A 16,885-nucleotide genomic window follows, 5' to 3' on the forward strand; every position below is an offset into this window, starting at 1 on the left:
GGTGGAGCTTCGCTCTTGTCTCCCAGGCTAGAGTGCAATGGCACGGTCTTGGCTCACTGCAACCTCTGCCTCCCAGGTTCAAGTGATTTTCCTGCCTCAGCCTCCCCAGTAGCCAGGATCATAGATGCACATCACCATGCCTGGCTAATTTTTGTATTTTTAGTAGAGACGGGGTTTCACCATGTTGGCCAAGATGGTCTGGAACTCCTGACCTCAGGTGATCTGCCCCCCTTGATCTCCCAAAGTGCTGGGATTACAGGCATAACCCACCACCCCTGGCCATAATTTGGACTTTATACTATAGCAGTTGGTAGCCATTGAAGCCTTTTAGGAAGGAAAATATATTAATTTTATACTTTAAAAACATTCCCTCTAACTCTTGTGTCTTAGTCAGTTTGAGCTACTATAACAAAATGCCATAGATTGGGTGGCTCACAAACAACAGAAATGTATTTCTCACAGTTCTAGAGTCTGGGAAGTCCAAGATCAAGGTGCTGGCAGATTCTGTTGGTTTAGGCACACCTCCGAGAGGCTTACCTCCTAAAACCATCACATTGGTGATAGGTTCTCAACATGAATTTGGGGGCATACAAATGGATTGAAATGAGATAAGATGGAGGCAGGGAGATCTGTTAGTAAATTTTGTAGTAATCTAAATAGAAGATAATGGTGGCTTAAATTAGGGCAGTGACAGTGGGGATACCGAGATGTGAAAGGATTTGAAAGATATTTTAAGAGGCAAATCAGCCTCATAAAGAAGAAGAATCTGTGATGGAGGCCATATGTAGCCCCAAAGCCAGAAATATTTATTGTCTGGCTCTTTACAGAGAATGTTGACCCCTGGATTAGGAGTTAGCTTGCTATCATTATTTTACAGAAACCCCATAGTAATTTGTAAAGTACTACAGAAATAATTTTTAATGTCCAAATGCACAGATGACTTACAACTTGGGTTTTAGGTCTACCTTTGTACTTCAGAAACTGTAATTCTCCATTAGGACATCTTTGCATATTAGTCCTCTAGTAAACATCCATAGTTAAAAGCATTTTTGTGGGATGATAATGGTCTAACAATGTGCCATTTTGGTGGCAGATGTTAACTACCACCAAAATAGTCATGAAGCATATCATAATATTCACACCGTAGTGTATTACCAGTTAATTATGTTCACAGAATCATACTATCAGTGTCTGTTTCAAAGGAGTGACTACGTGCTGCCAAAAGGAAAATGGTGAAGGAAATTCTTTTTTACTTGCTGTCACTGCTGTAGTTTTTAAATGCATGTGTTAATTCTCCATGGTTTTGTTTTTTAGTTGAATAGCACTTGTATTAGCAGATGGTACTTTCCCTTTGTACCTGTAGAGTGATATCTCACTTTAGCAGGCAGGGATGGGTGTCTATGTATGTGTGTGTTTGTTGTTCTCATGAATCCGAAGATAGAACTGAGAGAGACTTTGTAGTCTGTCTTCCTGTCTTCAGTCAGAGTCATATTTAACCCATATATACATCAGAATAACTTCTATTTGAGCTTTCCACAGTGAGTTCCTACAGTCTCCTTGGTAACTCGTTTCAGCATTTCCCAGCTACCTGGCAGTAAAGCAGACTAGCTAAAAAAAAAAGTCTAGAATATTTTGTTTTTCTGTGCATCAAACAGGAGAGGGAAGGGAAGGACATGCTAATAAGAGAACAGCTTGAACAAAGGTGCTTTGGAGAAACTGGGGGAAATTCAGGCCCATTTGAAGAACAGTAATTACTCTTGTTTGAACAGGACTATGATGTCTTGAAAGTTCATGGCTGTTAAATTCCTTTTTATTTTTAGTCTACTGGGACAATGTGTAGTTCATTTTCTTGTTTCAAGGAAATAGCAATAAATTAGCGCTATGTGGATTTAAACATTTCTCAGAATCAAATGAACTAAGTGAAAACCATAGGAACGATCTTTAAGTCTTTCATCATTCTTACTGTTCAGTAAAAATTTTCATTTCAATTTTTTGATAGTGGACATAATCTCATTTTCTTCACATATACTATATGTACTACTTTTTTTGTGACATGCTGTTATATACTGACAAACAGAATCTGGTATTGTAATTTATTGTGATGCATATTATATTCAAAGTATTTTGGCTCTGCTTGATCAGTTACATAAAATGAAAGTTGCCATAGTTGGCAGTGTTTTGAGATCAGTAAGTAGGCTTGATAATTTTAACTTTTTTACCATAATAATTTTTTTAATGCTATCTTTGGACATCATTTTTCTTAATTGTCATGAAAATTATGAAAGTTATTTTTATGACAGTTAATAAACTGGGTCTCAGTTATTTCCAGATAACATAGACTGAATGATGGCTGAACATGTATTTTATCCCTCTGTTCTCAAACCTTTGCTCCCAAATTACCTCTTTTCGTTAGTGTTATCTCTCTCTCTTTTTTCTTTTTTTTTCTTATGGACTTTGCCTTCCTTCCTTTCTCAAATTCTTATTTGTGATTTTTTTTTTTTAAGTCTCAGAGTACTGTGCAATATTAAATACCGTAGCTTCCTACTTGACTCACTAAAAATAACGTCACTCAAGGTGTATAAGACAAGTTTAATGAGGAATAGTTATCTTATTTGGGAAATTACTTGGATTTTACTAACAAGAATTTGATAACTTGTTTTCTTTTACAATGTGCAAATAATAATTACTTTTAAACATTTATTTCTCCCTTTTAGACTTTTGAAGATTTTAAAAATGACAAGCAAGCTGTGGAATATCAACAGCGAATTGTGGATATTTTGTTGAAAGTAAGTATTCAAAGAATACATGTCTTTATATGATATTTATATTAAGATAGTTGAGTTTTTTTATAGCAGGTTATAAAATCTTGTTAAGTGGTTTCTTGGACTCATATCTTAAAATTTTATTATGGTGTCTTTGTCCTCAAGAGCTGAATTAAGTACTAATCATTTATTTAAAAAAAATTTTAGTGTATGTTAGCTTTAGACTGGGGACCAGAATAGAGAGCACTACTGTGAGAAAGGCATATGGTGATAATTGCTATATTAGTATGATTTACATGTAATAATAGAGACTAACTTCAAAGTGCTTTGAGAAAACAATGTGAAGAATCTTCCTCTGTCTCATACCAACTTCACTTTGTTGCTAAGGCAGTGCCGTATTCTGTCATGGCACTGAGATGTTGGATGACACTTAAGAATGATTTGAGGCACAGAGAAATGATCATCCCAGTATAAATCTAATTAGATTCAGCAGAAAGCTATTTTGAGATTGATGCTGTTGCTAATGAAGAATGCAGGGGAAGGTTCTTTTCTTTTCCATCTGCATGACTTCAGGCAGGCCAGTTTCCTCTTGTAGTTGAAAGCTTAGAGTTTTTATTTTGTTCATTTGACTGTAAAATAGAGTTTTCAACATTAAAAGAAAGAATTATTGTGGACAAGAGACCAGAATTCAGGTGTTTTCTAGTTGTACATAACATCAAAATATTACATTTATACTCATTCTGTATAATTTCCAAAGCATATTTATATACATTATTTCTTTTAATGCTATCAGTTAATATTAATTTAACCTTGTAAGACAGGCAGTGATGATTATGAGAACAGGATTGCTAACCTGTCAGATAATGCCAGTTTGATTCAGATGGCTAATATGGAGAATTTTCACCTAGATTTATTCCCAATCTATGTCCTCCTTTAATTTGTGATCTTGCCTTTCTTCTACCTAATATTCTTCTGTGGCTTCCTATTGGTCATTTAGAATTAAGTTCTGCTGTGAGTGAGAGAAAACTCAAAATAACAGTAGTTTAATTGTGATAGGAATTAATTTTTCTCATAGAAGTCTGGAAGTAGGCTACCTGGTCTACTAGAGTGACTTCATAAACTTCTCAGGGACGCAGATTCCTTCTGTCTTAGTATTACACTTAGTATATGATTTCTGTCTTTCCATCCAGAATGGCTGCTGAGGCTCCTGCCATTACCTCTGCATTCTAGCCACGTAGAGAAAAATGAAGAAACAAAGAAAATGTTCCCTCTCCTTAAGGAAACTTCTTAAAAGCTGTGTAATACAATTCTGCTTACACCATATGAGGCTCCTTAGTTGGTGGGGGAGATGGAGAAACATTGTCTGTATTCTTGGTAACCATGTGCTTAGCTAAACATGAGTTCTTTTTTTTTTTTCTTCTTCTTCCTCCTCTCCTCCTCCTCCCCCTCCTCCTCCTCCCCCTCCTCCTCCTCCCCCTCCTCCTCCTCCCCCTCCTCCTCCTCCCCCTCCTCCTCCTCCCCCTCCTCCTCCCCCCCCTCCTCCTCCCCCTCCTCCTCCTCCCCCTCCTCCTCCTCCCCCTCCTCCTCCTCCCCCTCCTCCTCCCCCTCCTCCTCCTCCTCCCCCTCCTCCTCCTCCTCCCCCTCCTCCTCCTCCCCCTCCTCCTCCTCCCCCTCCTCCTCCTTCCCCTCCTTCTCCTCTTCTTCTTCCTCCTCCTCCTCCTCCTTCTTCCTTCTTCTTCCTTCTTTTTCTTCTTTCTTCCCTCCTCCTTCTCCTCCTCCTCCTCCTTTTTGAGACTGAGTCTTGCTCTGTTGCCCAGGCTAGAGTGCAGTGGCACGATCTCAGCTCCCTACACCCTCCATCTCCTGGCTTTGAGCGATTCTCCTGCCTCAGCCTCCAGAGTAGCTAGAATTAGAGGCGCCTGCCACCATACCCAGCTAATTTCTGTATTTTTAGTAAAGACGGGGTTTTCACCATGTTGGCCAGGTTAGTCTCAAACTCCTGACCTCAGGTAATCTGCCCGCCTCAGGCTCCCAAAGTGCTGGGATTACAGGTGTGAGCCACTGCGCCCAGCCTTGAGGAGTTCTGTTTCTAAGGAAGGAAGACTAGATGTTGGAGCATAAGTAATAGTTTCTGCCATACCCGTCTAAACTGTTGAATATCCAAGATCCCTCTATATTTTCTGGTCCTGACTAGGTCTCTATAACTGGTCCTTTCTCTCATCCACCTTGTCATCCTTCCCCACACACCTTGTATTACGTACCCTCAACCATATTAAATTATTAGAATTCACTAGACTCTCTGTGGTGTGTTCATGGTTTATGTTCTTTGCAAGGGTTTTCTTTCAGCCTGTCATGCCTTTTCCTTTCCTTTCACTGACTGGCAAGTTCCTAATCATTTTCCAAGACTTAACTGAAATATCATCTATGAGAAACTCTTTTGAACGCTCTCCCACACATCTAGGTTGATTAGTTGGCTCCTTGTCTGTGCTCAGCCAACACTTTATGCTTCAGTTAGCACACTGTAGTGTCATATTTACATATTTTCTTATCTGTCTTATCTAGACTTGAGCTTCTTGAATGTAGAGACTGAGGATTATTCTAATTATTATTATTATTATAATATTTGGTCATTGTTTTAGCCTGCTTAGAACAGATCCAGCACAATGCCTGTAACCCAGTAGGTGTCAGGTAAATGTAAGTTGGTTAAATTGCAATTTGAGTTTAAAACTATACTAAGTTGGAAGAGTAATCCAAATGAAGAGAAAGCTCCACAAGTACTTGACTATTCCTGTTGGTGACTTGCCATTCTTGTATGTTGTCTTGATAGTGTTTACCTTGGGTCAGTGAAGAATGAGCTTTGGAGATTATTTTTCTCATTTCTAGTGCTAGAGATATGCTAATTGGTTAAAGTGTACTTGTGAGGGAGCCAGTGAGAGGAGGAGTATAGGCAGTGACCAGAGAACAGGCCAATGGGTGTTATCATGTGTGCTGAATGGCTGCAGAGAGGAAACATCTATTAATTTGTGACTTCTTACATTGCCCGGAAAATTTGTAAGCATGGTCTCTGAAAGAGGCCAAAGAAGAAATGGAAAGGAAATGGCCTTTTGTAGGATAATAACCAATTAGAAACTCGTTGAGGTGATGAGGGACTTCTTTTATATATATATATATATATATATGATAGAGTTTTTATAACTTGAAATACCCACATATTCTAATAATGAGTATGCACTTGGCAAGCAATGATTACTGGACTAAAAGCAAAAAGGGTAAAAGAAAGGGATGTAAGAGGAAGTAGGTCAAAAGCTAGGGAATGTTGTATAATGGGAGAAACCTGGTGCTTTATCTTTGTGTGGAGGATGGAAGGAGGGAACTTGGAACTTTTTGATAGATGTGTGAGGGTACTATACCCTAATTTGTTGTAGAGTTGCCCCCATGAACTCAGCTCGCCCAAAACAGTACGTGGTGGTCTTCCCTCCCCCACTTCTGTATTCTCTCTGTTAATAGCATCATTATCCCACCTGCCAATCAGGCTCAAAGTCTGTCCTTTTTCATTGCTCCTTGAACCACATGGTTCCACGCATAGAAATAATTGTCCTGTCCCCACTCTCTCTGCCTCTTTCCATTTTCATGATCACTGCCCTACTTAAGAGCCCTTTGGTCTCTCCCTTAGACTCCTGCAGTCGCTTGTATCTTGCTCTCCCTGCCTTGTGTTTCTTTCTTCTGTTAATTTTATCCCATGCACTGCTGATCGGATAATTTTCCTAAGCACAGTACTGGTCATGATCAACCCCCCTGGTGGAACATGTTTAGTAGCTCGCCAGTTTTCTATAGAATACATTCCAGATTCCTTAGGATGACATTTGAGGCCTCATCTTCCCTTTTAATCTATTGTTTCCCTCTTCCTGCATGCTGCTGCATTCTAATAAATATTGTTGTTCCCCCTAACAATTGTGTGTTTTTCTGTGTCCATGATTTTGCTCTCACTCTTCTCTTTGCCAGGTTTGCCTTTTCTATTGACATTTCCCCTTGTCAAAATTTCTGCACAGGCTTTAAAACTTAGCTTCAAAGCTGTTCTTCTCATTTCTTTTCAAATTCCCTCTCTAACCAGTTGAATTAAAATTTTAATCATTTGTGCCTTTATAATAGCAGTCATTATATTATGCCTTTTGTTTAAGATGTGTCTGTCTTTTCTTTCTTGTTCCTAATTTTCTTAAAGACACTTATAGCCTCTTACACACAGTGAGTACTTAGGAAATGAGAGCTGAGTTAAAGCCAGAGGAATGGCTATGATTTGATAACCGTGTGTGTCGTAAAAAGCCTGTTATACAAAACCATGTCTTCAAGGAACTGCTTGATACAAGGCCGAAGCCATTCACTTCATTGGTCTGTGTGATAGCTAACTTCTCTGGGCTACCTTGACTCTCAGTTGTCTTACTCTCAAACCTCAAAAGAAGCTTTCTTCTTCCGTTGCTGATGGACAGATTTTTAGTAGGGCTATTTAAATTTAACTGTACAAGACCAGCCTGGCCAACATGGTGAAACTTTGTCTCTATTAAAAATACAAAAATTAACCAGGCGTGGTGGCACACGCCTGTAGTCCCCGCTACTTGGGAGGCTGAGGCAGGAGAATCACTTGAACCCAAGAGGTGGAGGTTGCAATGAGCCAAGATCATGCCATTGCACACAAACTTGGGCAACAGAGTGAGATTCCATCTCAACAACAACAACAAAAAATTAGTTGTAGAAGGGTTCTCTAAGAATTCCTGAGGGAAACATGATTAATATTTCTTTGAAATACTACAATTTACATCTCTACCTCTTTATCAATTCAGTTCTCATCCAAGGTGTGATAGAAGTAGGCCAGAAATCACTGAAATGTTTTCAGAGTATGCAAGTATTTGTGCTTCTTCTAAATGGCGTTGAATTCAACTGTTGCACAGTCAATAAAAGGATCTTTTTATGAGTCTTCAGTAATGAGGCTATCCCCTCTTCTAATTGTATATATTTTTGCATCAAACCAGATGGTGTATTGAATAAATGGTCTCCTTTGCTCCTCAGGTTATGGTGGAGAATTCAGACTTTACCCCCTCACAAGTAGGATGTCTCTTTACCTTCCTTGCTCGGCAGCTTGCAAAGCCTGACAACACCTTGTTTGTAAACAGAACACTTTTTGATCAGGTAAGTGTCTAGCAGTGAAAACTAAAAGGTTTTTTCCTGTTTACTGTGCACAGTTCCCTGGATTACGCTGTTTCCTGATGTGACAGACTATTGGGTAAATACCTTATCAAGGAGAGGCCTGTTCAGGTTTTGGATCTAAATTGAGGGATATGTGTATGTGGGTGTATGGGTATGTTTTGTGGAGATTGGTTTATAGAGATTGTGTTCTCTCAATTATTCTGTTGCTATGAATTGCCTAGAATTCTTTGCTCAAGAGTTTCCCAATTTAAGAATCTCCCCCATCTCACAGGTAGTAAGAGTATTATGACCATCATCTGGAGAAGAGATTACTTTTGTAAAATCTCAATTTACTTACAAATGACTTTGAAGGTATCTTGTAATCCCGCTTAAATATCTCCTATTTTTCCACAGGTGGCAAAGAAAATACTTTTTGTCTGGAGAAAGTAACTAAAAATGACTAGCATTTTTTGAGCACTTCACAATGGCAGACATTGTTCCAAAACCTTATGTGTGTCTGTTACCTTAGTCCTCTCAAGAGCTCTAAAATAGGGACAGTTATACTCCTTTTATAGATGAGGAAACTAAAGCCTGGAGAGATTAAGTAATTCATGTAAGGTCATACTTAGTAAGTGTTATTATTAGCAGTAAATATTAAGTCTTAATAGAGTTAGTGTCCAAATTCAAGTGGCCTGACTCCTAAGTTCATGCTTTGCTAGGTCCATGGTATCGTATCAGGAGACTTAAAATTAAGGTATATAGACAACACTGCCTTATAGTTATGTTTCTTTTCTCTCTCTCTTTTTTTGAGACAGAGTCTGGCTCTGTCGCCTAGGCAGGAGGGCAGCAGCATGATCTTGGCTCACTGCAACCTCTGCCTCCCAGGTTCAAGTAATTCTCCTGCCTCAGCCTCCTAAGTAGCTGGGATTACAGGCGCATACCACCACGCCTGGCCAATTTCTTGTATTTTTTGTAGAGACGGGGTTTCACCATGCTGTCCAGGCTGGTCTTGAACTCCTGAACTCAAAGTGATTCGCCCTCCTCAGCCTTCCAAAGTGCTGGGATTACAGGCATGAGCCACTGCACCCAGCCTCTTAGAGTTATGTTTCAAAAGAGTAAAGAAATACATACACAAGGGCTGCCTCAACCTCCCAAAGTACTGGGATTACAGGCATGAGCCACTGCACCCGGCCTCTTAGAGTTATGTTTCTCAAGAGTAAAGAAATATGTATGTAAGGCACATATTAAATTGTTAGCATACCTGAACCTGATGTTACATATACTAGGCTAATCAGTTGGGAAGGTACCTTATACCTGTGGTATTTGTTATGGCTGGGTGTGAATAAGTTGGTTATTTGAAAGGGTAGTTATTACTTTTATTATGAGAGTATTAATGTCTACATGCTGATATCAAATAAAAAATACTTTTTCTTTGGCCAGGTCCTTGAATTCCTTTGTAGTCCCGACGATGACTCCCGACACTCTGAAAGACAGCAGGTATGAACTACTAGAACTCTTTTTGCTAAAAAATAGGAAAGAAGAATAAGCCAGAAAGAACTCTTCTGTGTTAGACCTCACTACACATGAGGGGCAATGACTTGTGCCAAACCCTAATACGAAGTTAGAGTCAGTGGGAACCAGAAAATAGAGTGGATGGTTGTTAGGGTACATGTATAAGAAGCTTATATCAAACTAAATTCCTAGGTAGACTGGATCTGTCTTGCATCTACCATGACATCAAAGAAACGACTTCATCTTCCCCTATTATGTGGTAACAGCTAGGACTTCTTGTACGCTGCATTCCATTGGCATAATTAATCTGGTAACTACTGCTAGCTGCTGTGGTCCTGAAACAAAAAAGCTACAGCGTCCTGAGTATTGACATACCTAACTTTTGAGAGTGCCCTAAAACCCCACCACATTAGGGCTGACCATTCTGGAGACTAGAATCCACCTGTCCCTCCACTGATTATTATGAGACAGTAACTGTTTGAGTACCACTTCTTTTTATTCATGCCACTTTCTTGAGGTTGCCTTCAGGAGTAAGATTCTTTAAAAAGCATACCCACCATAATTGTGGGCACTAAGAGAGTCAACCCATTTTGTATTCATAGCTAGATTTTGTCAGGCAAGTAAACTAGTAAAATTAAGAACCATGAGAGCTGTGCGGAAGTATGGCTTTATAGCACTGTGGTAATCATACACAGCTGGGGAGTTGAGACTATCAGATAGCAACAGTGACCCCTTTATCTGCACAGCTATGGCGCAGTGACTGCTGCAGAGTATCCTAGGTCAGAGAACAGCTGGTAAAATTTTGGTTATCTCTTAAATTATTTTGAATACAAATAGTAATATGGGCCCCCTCATTTCAGCTGCGTAGTGTGGTAAAAATTATTTATATGAGCCCCAATATTCTTGTTTCCTTTTTATTGTGGTAAGATAGACATAACACATAATTTACCATTTTAACCGTTTTTAGGTGTATGCATAAGTGGTATTCACATTATTGTATAATCCTCATCACCATCCATCCCCAGAACTCTTTTATCTTCCCAAACTGAACTACCATACCAATGAAATCGTAACTCCTGCTCACTATTTCTCCTCCCCACCCCTTAGTAACTACCAGTCCCTATGAATTTTACTACCTTAGGTCCCTCACATAAGTGCAGTCGTACAGTATTCATTCTTTTGTATTTAGCTTATTTCACTTGCAGAATGTGTTCAGGGTTCATCCATGCCATAGCATGCATGTATCAGATTTTCTTCCTGCTGAATAGTATTCCGTTGTATGTATATACTACATTTTGTTTATTCATTCATCCACTGATGGACATTTGGATTGTTCCACCCTTTGGCTATTTTGAATAGTGCTGCTATGAAAAGTCATAATTTTTTAAAAATTAACATATAAACATGGATACCAGCTGTGGGTAAACAGATTGTAAAGAACCATAAGACATAAAAGTGAGACAAAAATTCACTTCTTGAAAGAATATATACGGACATTTTAGCTTAGCGGAGAGTCAGCTCAGTGTCTCACAGGGCTTCATTCGTAAACTCTGTGGCGTTCTTTCCATGTTTGAAAAGCGGAGCCATTTATCTTTTTATAGGGCTTAAATGCAGTATGATCAAGTTTATGATGTCAGTCTAACCCCTTCCATATGTGACAGCAAGCCAAAATATCATCAACTAAGAATACAAAAGAAAAAAATTAGAAGTTATAGTCTACATGGCTGAATGCACTCTTAAAGAGCTAGTAAATTCTCAAGTGTTTTTACTCATTTATTTTTAAATGTTCAGGTCCTTTTAGAATTGCTGCAGGCTGGAGGCATAGTTCAATTTGAAGAGAGTCGCCTCATCCGGATGGCAGAAAAAGCTGAGTTGTAAGTTGTTTTGAGGCATATATTAGTTTGCCATAGAAATATTAAATTACATTTCTCTAACTTAAAGCCCAGTTTATTGATGCATTGCTGCTTTTTTAATTAGGAAAGATTATACAAATAACAAAAAGCTAAGTGTGAAGTTTTTGCCTTTTAATTGAATTCTAGAAATTAGTGAAATTTGCAGAAATTGATAGGGCAAATATGAAGCTTTTATATAATTGTTTAAACATAAAAGTGAAATAGCAGTCTTATGATGTTTTATTTTAGATTTTTCCTTTAATATTTCCATGTTTCATAAATTTTTATGGTTACCTTAGCTATATTAGAGACAATGTAGTTATTGACATAGCAAATAAGAGAATATCACATTACTACTTATCTAGTATGCTGTATTTATATGACGTAATTCTGAACAGAGGAACTTTATGTAAAATTTTTGTAAATTATCAATATCTAACATAGTCACTATTTCTTATGTGATACATTATTGCTTTAGTATTTCTTTTGTATTCAGCATTGAAATTTCTTATAAACATAATATGTAGCAGCCTCTTGAACCTGTAGTTAAAGGAATGGCAGATACTCATCTTCCCTAGATATTCACTGTAACTTTATTTAACAGTAGAAATCACATCTACTATATTAATTTTTCTTTTCTTTCTTTTGAGACAAGGTCTCCCTCTGTTGACCAGGCTGGAGTGCAGTGGTGTGATCATAGCTCACTGCAGCCTTAACCTCCTCGTCTCAAGCAATCCTCCTGCATCAGCTTCCATAGTAGCTCGGATGACAGGCACATGCCACCATGCCTGGCTAACTTTTAGTTTTTTTTGTAGAGACAGGGTCTTGCTATGTTGCCTAGGCTGATCTCAGACTCCTGGTCTCAAGCAATCCTCTTGCCTCAGCCTCCCAAAGTGCCTGGCATGAGCCAGGACACCTGGCCCACTTTCCCTAATACTAACCTGTGTGCCAGAGCAAATGTCTCAAAAACCTGCCTGTTTGGTACACTGAAGTTTTTCCCTTTACATTCTAGCTATCAAATTTGTGAATTTATGTATGAAAGAGAACACCAATATGACAAAATTATTGATTGCTACTTACGTGACCCTCTGAGAGAGGTGAGTCAAGACACTGTTTTACCCTTTTTTCTTACTCAGCCTTCCCTCTTATTGAGTACAAATAACTGTTGAGTAGAAATATTTGTGCATGTGCATGAGCCAAATATACATTGATAATTAAAACAGATATAGTTCTTGCAGTTTTGGAATGTATGATTTAGTGATGGAGACTGACAATTAACAAAGCCAAATATGATTACAAATGGTGATAAATGCTAGGGAAGAGAAACCGAGTGCAACTTTAGAGGATAATGGGGAACTGACTTATGCAGAGTAGCCAGGGGAGGAATTTCAGAGAAAGTGACATATAAACTGAGTTTTGGAATTTGAGAAGCCCGTGAAGGAAAGAGTCAAGAAGAGTGTTTCAGGATGGGAAACTGTATATGCAAAAGACCTGAGGTGGGGAAAATGGACATGTTCAAGGAGCTGAGTAGAGATCATATAGATGACGTGAAAATCAGCATAGGTGGAGCATAATAGACAAGGGCAGGAGTGGTTTGAGCTGAAATTGGGAATGTGGACAATGGGATCCCCAAAAGCCAAAGTGTGATACTCCTTCATTATGTCACTGAAGATTAATGAATTGAAACCAAAATTAATTAGAACAGATATTTTGCTTCTAAGAGTCTACCCTAAATTTTAAACAATTACCCTTTCTTTTTAGGGGCAGAGTTTTCCATCAGTTAACAATCTCCAGATGGTTTTTCATCTTCAAATGATAGATGTTTACTAAGACTGGTTCAGTTGGTAGGGACTAAATCTTGAGTGAGTGAATGAATAAATTATATTGTCTTGTGCTCTTCAGGAAGAAGTCTTTAATTACATTCACAATATCTTATCCATTCCCGGACACAGTGCAGAGGAGAAGCAGTCTGTATGGCAGAAAGCAATGGATCATATTGAGGTACTGATGTGCAAAACTTCACACTTTACCATCTGAATGGTCATCTAACCCAAGTTAACTTTATGCCAACTAAACAATGGCATGTATCACATTAAGTTGGTTTAATTTAGGGTTAAAATGTTTTTCATGTGTAATTATTCTACCTCATATTTGTATTCATAAAGTCTGTGTCACATGCAATCTATTACATCCTGACTTCTGAAACTAGCCCATGTTCAGTCAGCCAGTGACAAACTAGTATTAGTGCATTTTTACAAAGTTCCTAGAATGATTCTGAGAGTACTACTTGTCCTTTTTTCCTAGTATGTGATGGGTGCCGTACCCTCCAATCATCTAATGGACTTTTAGAAAAATTACTGCAATGATGTATTTCTCTTCCTTATATAACAGGATGATGATTCTGACCTAGCTGTGGTCAACTAATTCACTGATTTTGTTGATGCCTGCAGTTTTACAGAGGATGCAAGTGTTCACTTCTATTGAAACAAAGAGTTCTTATTCAGAAACAACGCTTCTGGATATACAAATAGACTACCTGTGTGATGAGGGCTGTGATCACAATGTGTTCTGAAATGGGACCCAAAAATCACTTCTTACTTGAGTTTCCTTATGTTCATAACATACTCCTTACCCCAGAATCCAATAGAACTAGCAGTTTTGTTGAAATCTATTATTTTTATGATTTATGTTATTTTATCTATTCTATTATGTTTATTTCTGATTATTGAAAAAATAGTAAGAAAAGAGGCAATCCTCTTTTGGAAATAATATTTAGACTGAGGTAGTCCTAGTTTTGGAAATAACGTTTAAACCGAGGTAATCCTAGTTTTGGAAATAACATTTAAACTGAGGTAATCCTAGTTTTGGGAATAACATTTATATCTACAGAGTTGCTCTCGTTCTCCTCATATCAAGAATCAGGTGGTGGATTTAGAGATGTAGTAGAGATATGATTATTCAACATGTTTGAACATTTTTTTATAGATACGAAAAACTATAAGAAAAGATATGATGTGGATACTTTATTTTAGTTTCTGAAGGTTGTAAAGTTTAGAAAGATCAGAGGTGTGAATAGCATCTTCTTGTGAAATATCTGACATGAAAGGTGGTATAGCCAGTCACGAGATATGTGGTCTGAAGTAATTTCCACACTGCTGTATTCCACACTGCTGTATTGATTGAGAACATGGAATATATTATTTAATGTTGTTATATTCCTGCTAACAACAGATGAATATATCGAGGAGGTTAAGGCTGCAGTGAGCCAACAAGTCATTCTCTGATTTTGTGTTTTATATTTTTTCCCTTTAATCATTTAGTACTCTTTTTCATCATCCTCTTCAAGTCTCCATGGTTATATTGTGGTTCAGTTCTCATTTCACCTCATCTGCATTATACAGTGGTTTGAGCACATGGATTCCAGACCTCAAAAATGAAGCCACATCTCTGCATTATGTGAAATGTGATAAATTAATCAATGGGCAAACAGATTACTCAGCAAAAAGCTCAAGCTGGGGAAGCAAGAAGTATTTCTGCTGTGCAGTAATTATTTTTGCTGACTAGTTTTTCCCACATCTGCATATTTTTCACCTTGAACTTTTTAATATCTCTTAAGGCCACAGTGACAGGTGTATAAACTTTTGTTGAAGGACTTCTATGTCTTCAGTAATGTAAATATAATCAACATTAAATACATAGGACAAAAAGTCATAAAGAAGTTTTCTGACAAGATACACTTAGTTTATAGCTTAGTGGTTCTTAACACATTTGGGGCTCTACACTGTTTTTGAGACTCTAATGAAAGATTTAGTCTTATGCCTCATAATATTGCACATGTACATAGATATTATAACTCTGTTTAAAGTTTCAGGGATCTACAGATCCCTAAAAGTCTTTCTTAGATGACAAATCTCTGGTTCAGATGGTTTTTTGAATATGAAAGGTTTCATTAGATTGTGATGACATTTTATATTTTGAAATGTATAAAACATTCAAAAAAGTACATAAAACACATGTACAGCTTAATTAAAAATTAAAAAGCAAACATCCTAGGTCCTGAACAAGAAATATTATATTTCCATACCTCAGACATTTCGCATGTATTCTTTTCTGATCACAGTTTTTTTCTTCCGCCCTTCCCCCATGTAGCCATTATCCTGGTTTTTGTGACAGTTTCTTACCTTTTTGTATACTGTTACTGCATGTGCATGCATCCCTAAATATATGTTTTTGTTTTGCCTATTCTTGAACTTTGTGAAAATGAAATCGTACTTTATTTTCTTATTTTTGCCCAGTATTTTGTTTGAGAAGATTGTACATTTTGTTTTATGTAGCTACAGTTGATTTTTATTGTATAGTATTCCATTTTATAAGTATATCACAGTTTATCCATTCTACTGCTGCTAGACATTTCAGTTGTTTCTAGTTTTAACTATTAAGAATAGTCTGTTCATAATCATTCTTATATGTGCATCTTGTGCACAGCCACAGACATTTCTCTAAGGCAGTGATTCTCAGTTTCGTCCCTAAACCAACATCACAGCATCAGCTGAGAATTTGATAGAAATGCAAATGCTCCACTTCAGACCTCCTGAATCAGAAACTCCGGGTGAGGCCCAGCAATCCCCTAAGTTATTTTGATGTATGCTAACTCATAATCTCTGCTCTGGAGTATATAATTGATAGTTGAGATTAATATTTTAAATTTCACTGGATGCCAGCACTGTATGAGAGTTCCTATGGACTCTGTATCCTTAGCAAACTTTAAATCTTTCCCGATCTAGTGGATGTGTAATGATATCTAATTATGTTTTACATTTACCTTTCCTTAATTACTAATAAGATTGACAGCCTTTTCATATGTTTATTGGGCATTTAAGTTTTCTGTTTTGTGAAGTGCCTGCTGAAGTTTTTTGCCCACTTTTCTGTTTGAATGTCTCATACTTACTGCTTTGGAAGATTTCTTTATGTATTGTGGATGTTAGTCTTTTATCAGCAATATATTTTGCAAATATCTTCTCCCGTTCTGTGGCTTTTCCTTTCAATCTTTTTGTGTTTTTTTTTAAGTGGTCAAAATAATAATTTCCCCCCTCCACTTTATGTCCTGCTTTCTTTCTTATTTCTTTTTAAGCTTTGGCTCTTGAGTTCCACCTGAAAGTAATTTTTGTACGTAGTATGAGATAGAAGTCAAGTTAATTTTTTAGAATACAGATGCCCAATTTTCCCAGCAGCAGTTATTTTTAAAGGTTGCCTTTTCCTGTTGTTCAGCAATGCTGCCTTTGTGATGAGTATATCAAGGATCTATATGCGTAGTCTATTTCTCTGGTCCTTCTGTTCCATTGGTCTGTTTGTCCATCTCTGCATCAGTACCACACTATTTTTAATATTGTTGCTGTATGATGAGTCTTGATATCTTTAACAGAATCTTGTCTATTATTGACTTTTGATACTTTCAAATATATTTTAGAATCAGCTTATTAAGTTCCACCAAATTTTTTTTAACTTTGTAATCAGGCATTGCACTGAATCTATCAATAATTT

General features: G+C 37.5%; 1 protein-coding gene across 42 annotated transcripts in view; it reads left to right on the forward strand.

Annotated features, from left to right (window-relative positions):
* The window catches only part of VPS8 (VPS8 subunit of CORVET complex), a 388,385-nt gene that overhangs the window by 244,403 nt on the left and 127,097 nt on the right, over positions 1-16,885 (forward strand). For all 42 annotated transcript variants that reach the window (XR_013413738.1, XR_013413737.1, XR_013413739.1 and 39 more), the window contains 6 exons: positions 2,715-2,786; positions 7,824-7,943; positions 9,381-9,437; positions 11,244-11,326; positions 12,357-12,441; positions 13,247-13,345. Coding sequence is in view for 38 of the 42 variants with exons in the window: in XM_077991934.1 (XP_077848060.1) it covers positions 2,715-2,786; positions 7,824-7,943; positions 9,381-9,437; positions 11,244-11,326; positions 12,357-12,441; positions 13,247-13,345 (516 nt within the window). In the remaining 4 variants the exon portion in view is untranslated. The remainder of the gene's footprint in view (positions 1-2,714; positions 2,787-7,823; positions 7,944-9,380; positions 9,438-11,243; positions 11,327-12,356; positions 12,442-13,246; positions 13,346-16,885) is intronic.

Source organism: Macaca mulatta, chromosome 2, assembly GCF_049350105.2.
Source record: "Macaca mulatta isolate MMU2019108-1 chromosome 2, T2T-MMU8v2.0, whole genome shotgun sequence".
In the NCBI taxonomy this organism is placed as follows: Eukaryota; Metazoa; Chordata; class Mammalia; order Primates; family Cercopithecidae; genus Macaca; species Macaca mulatta.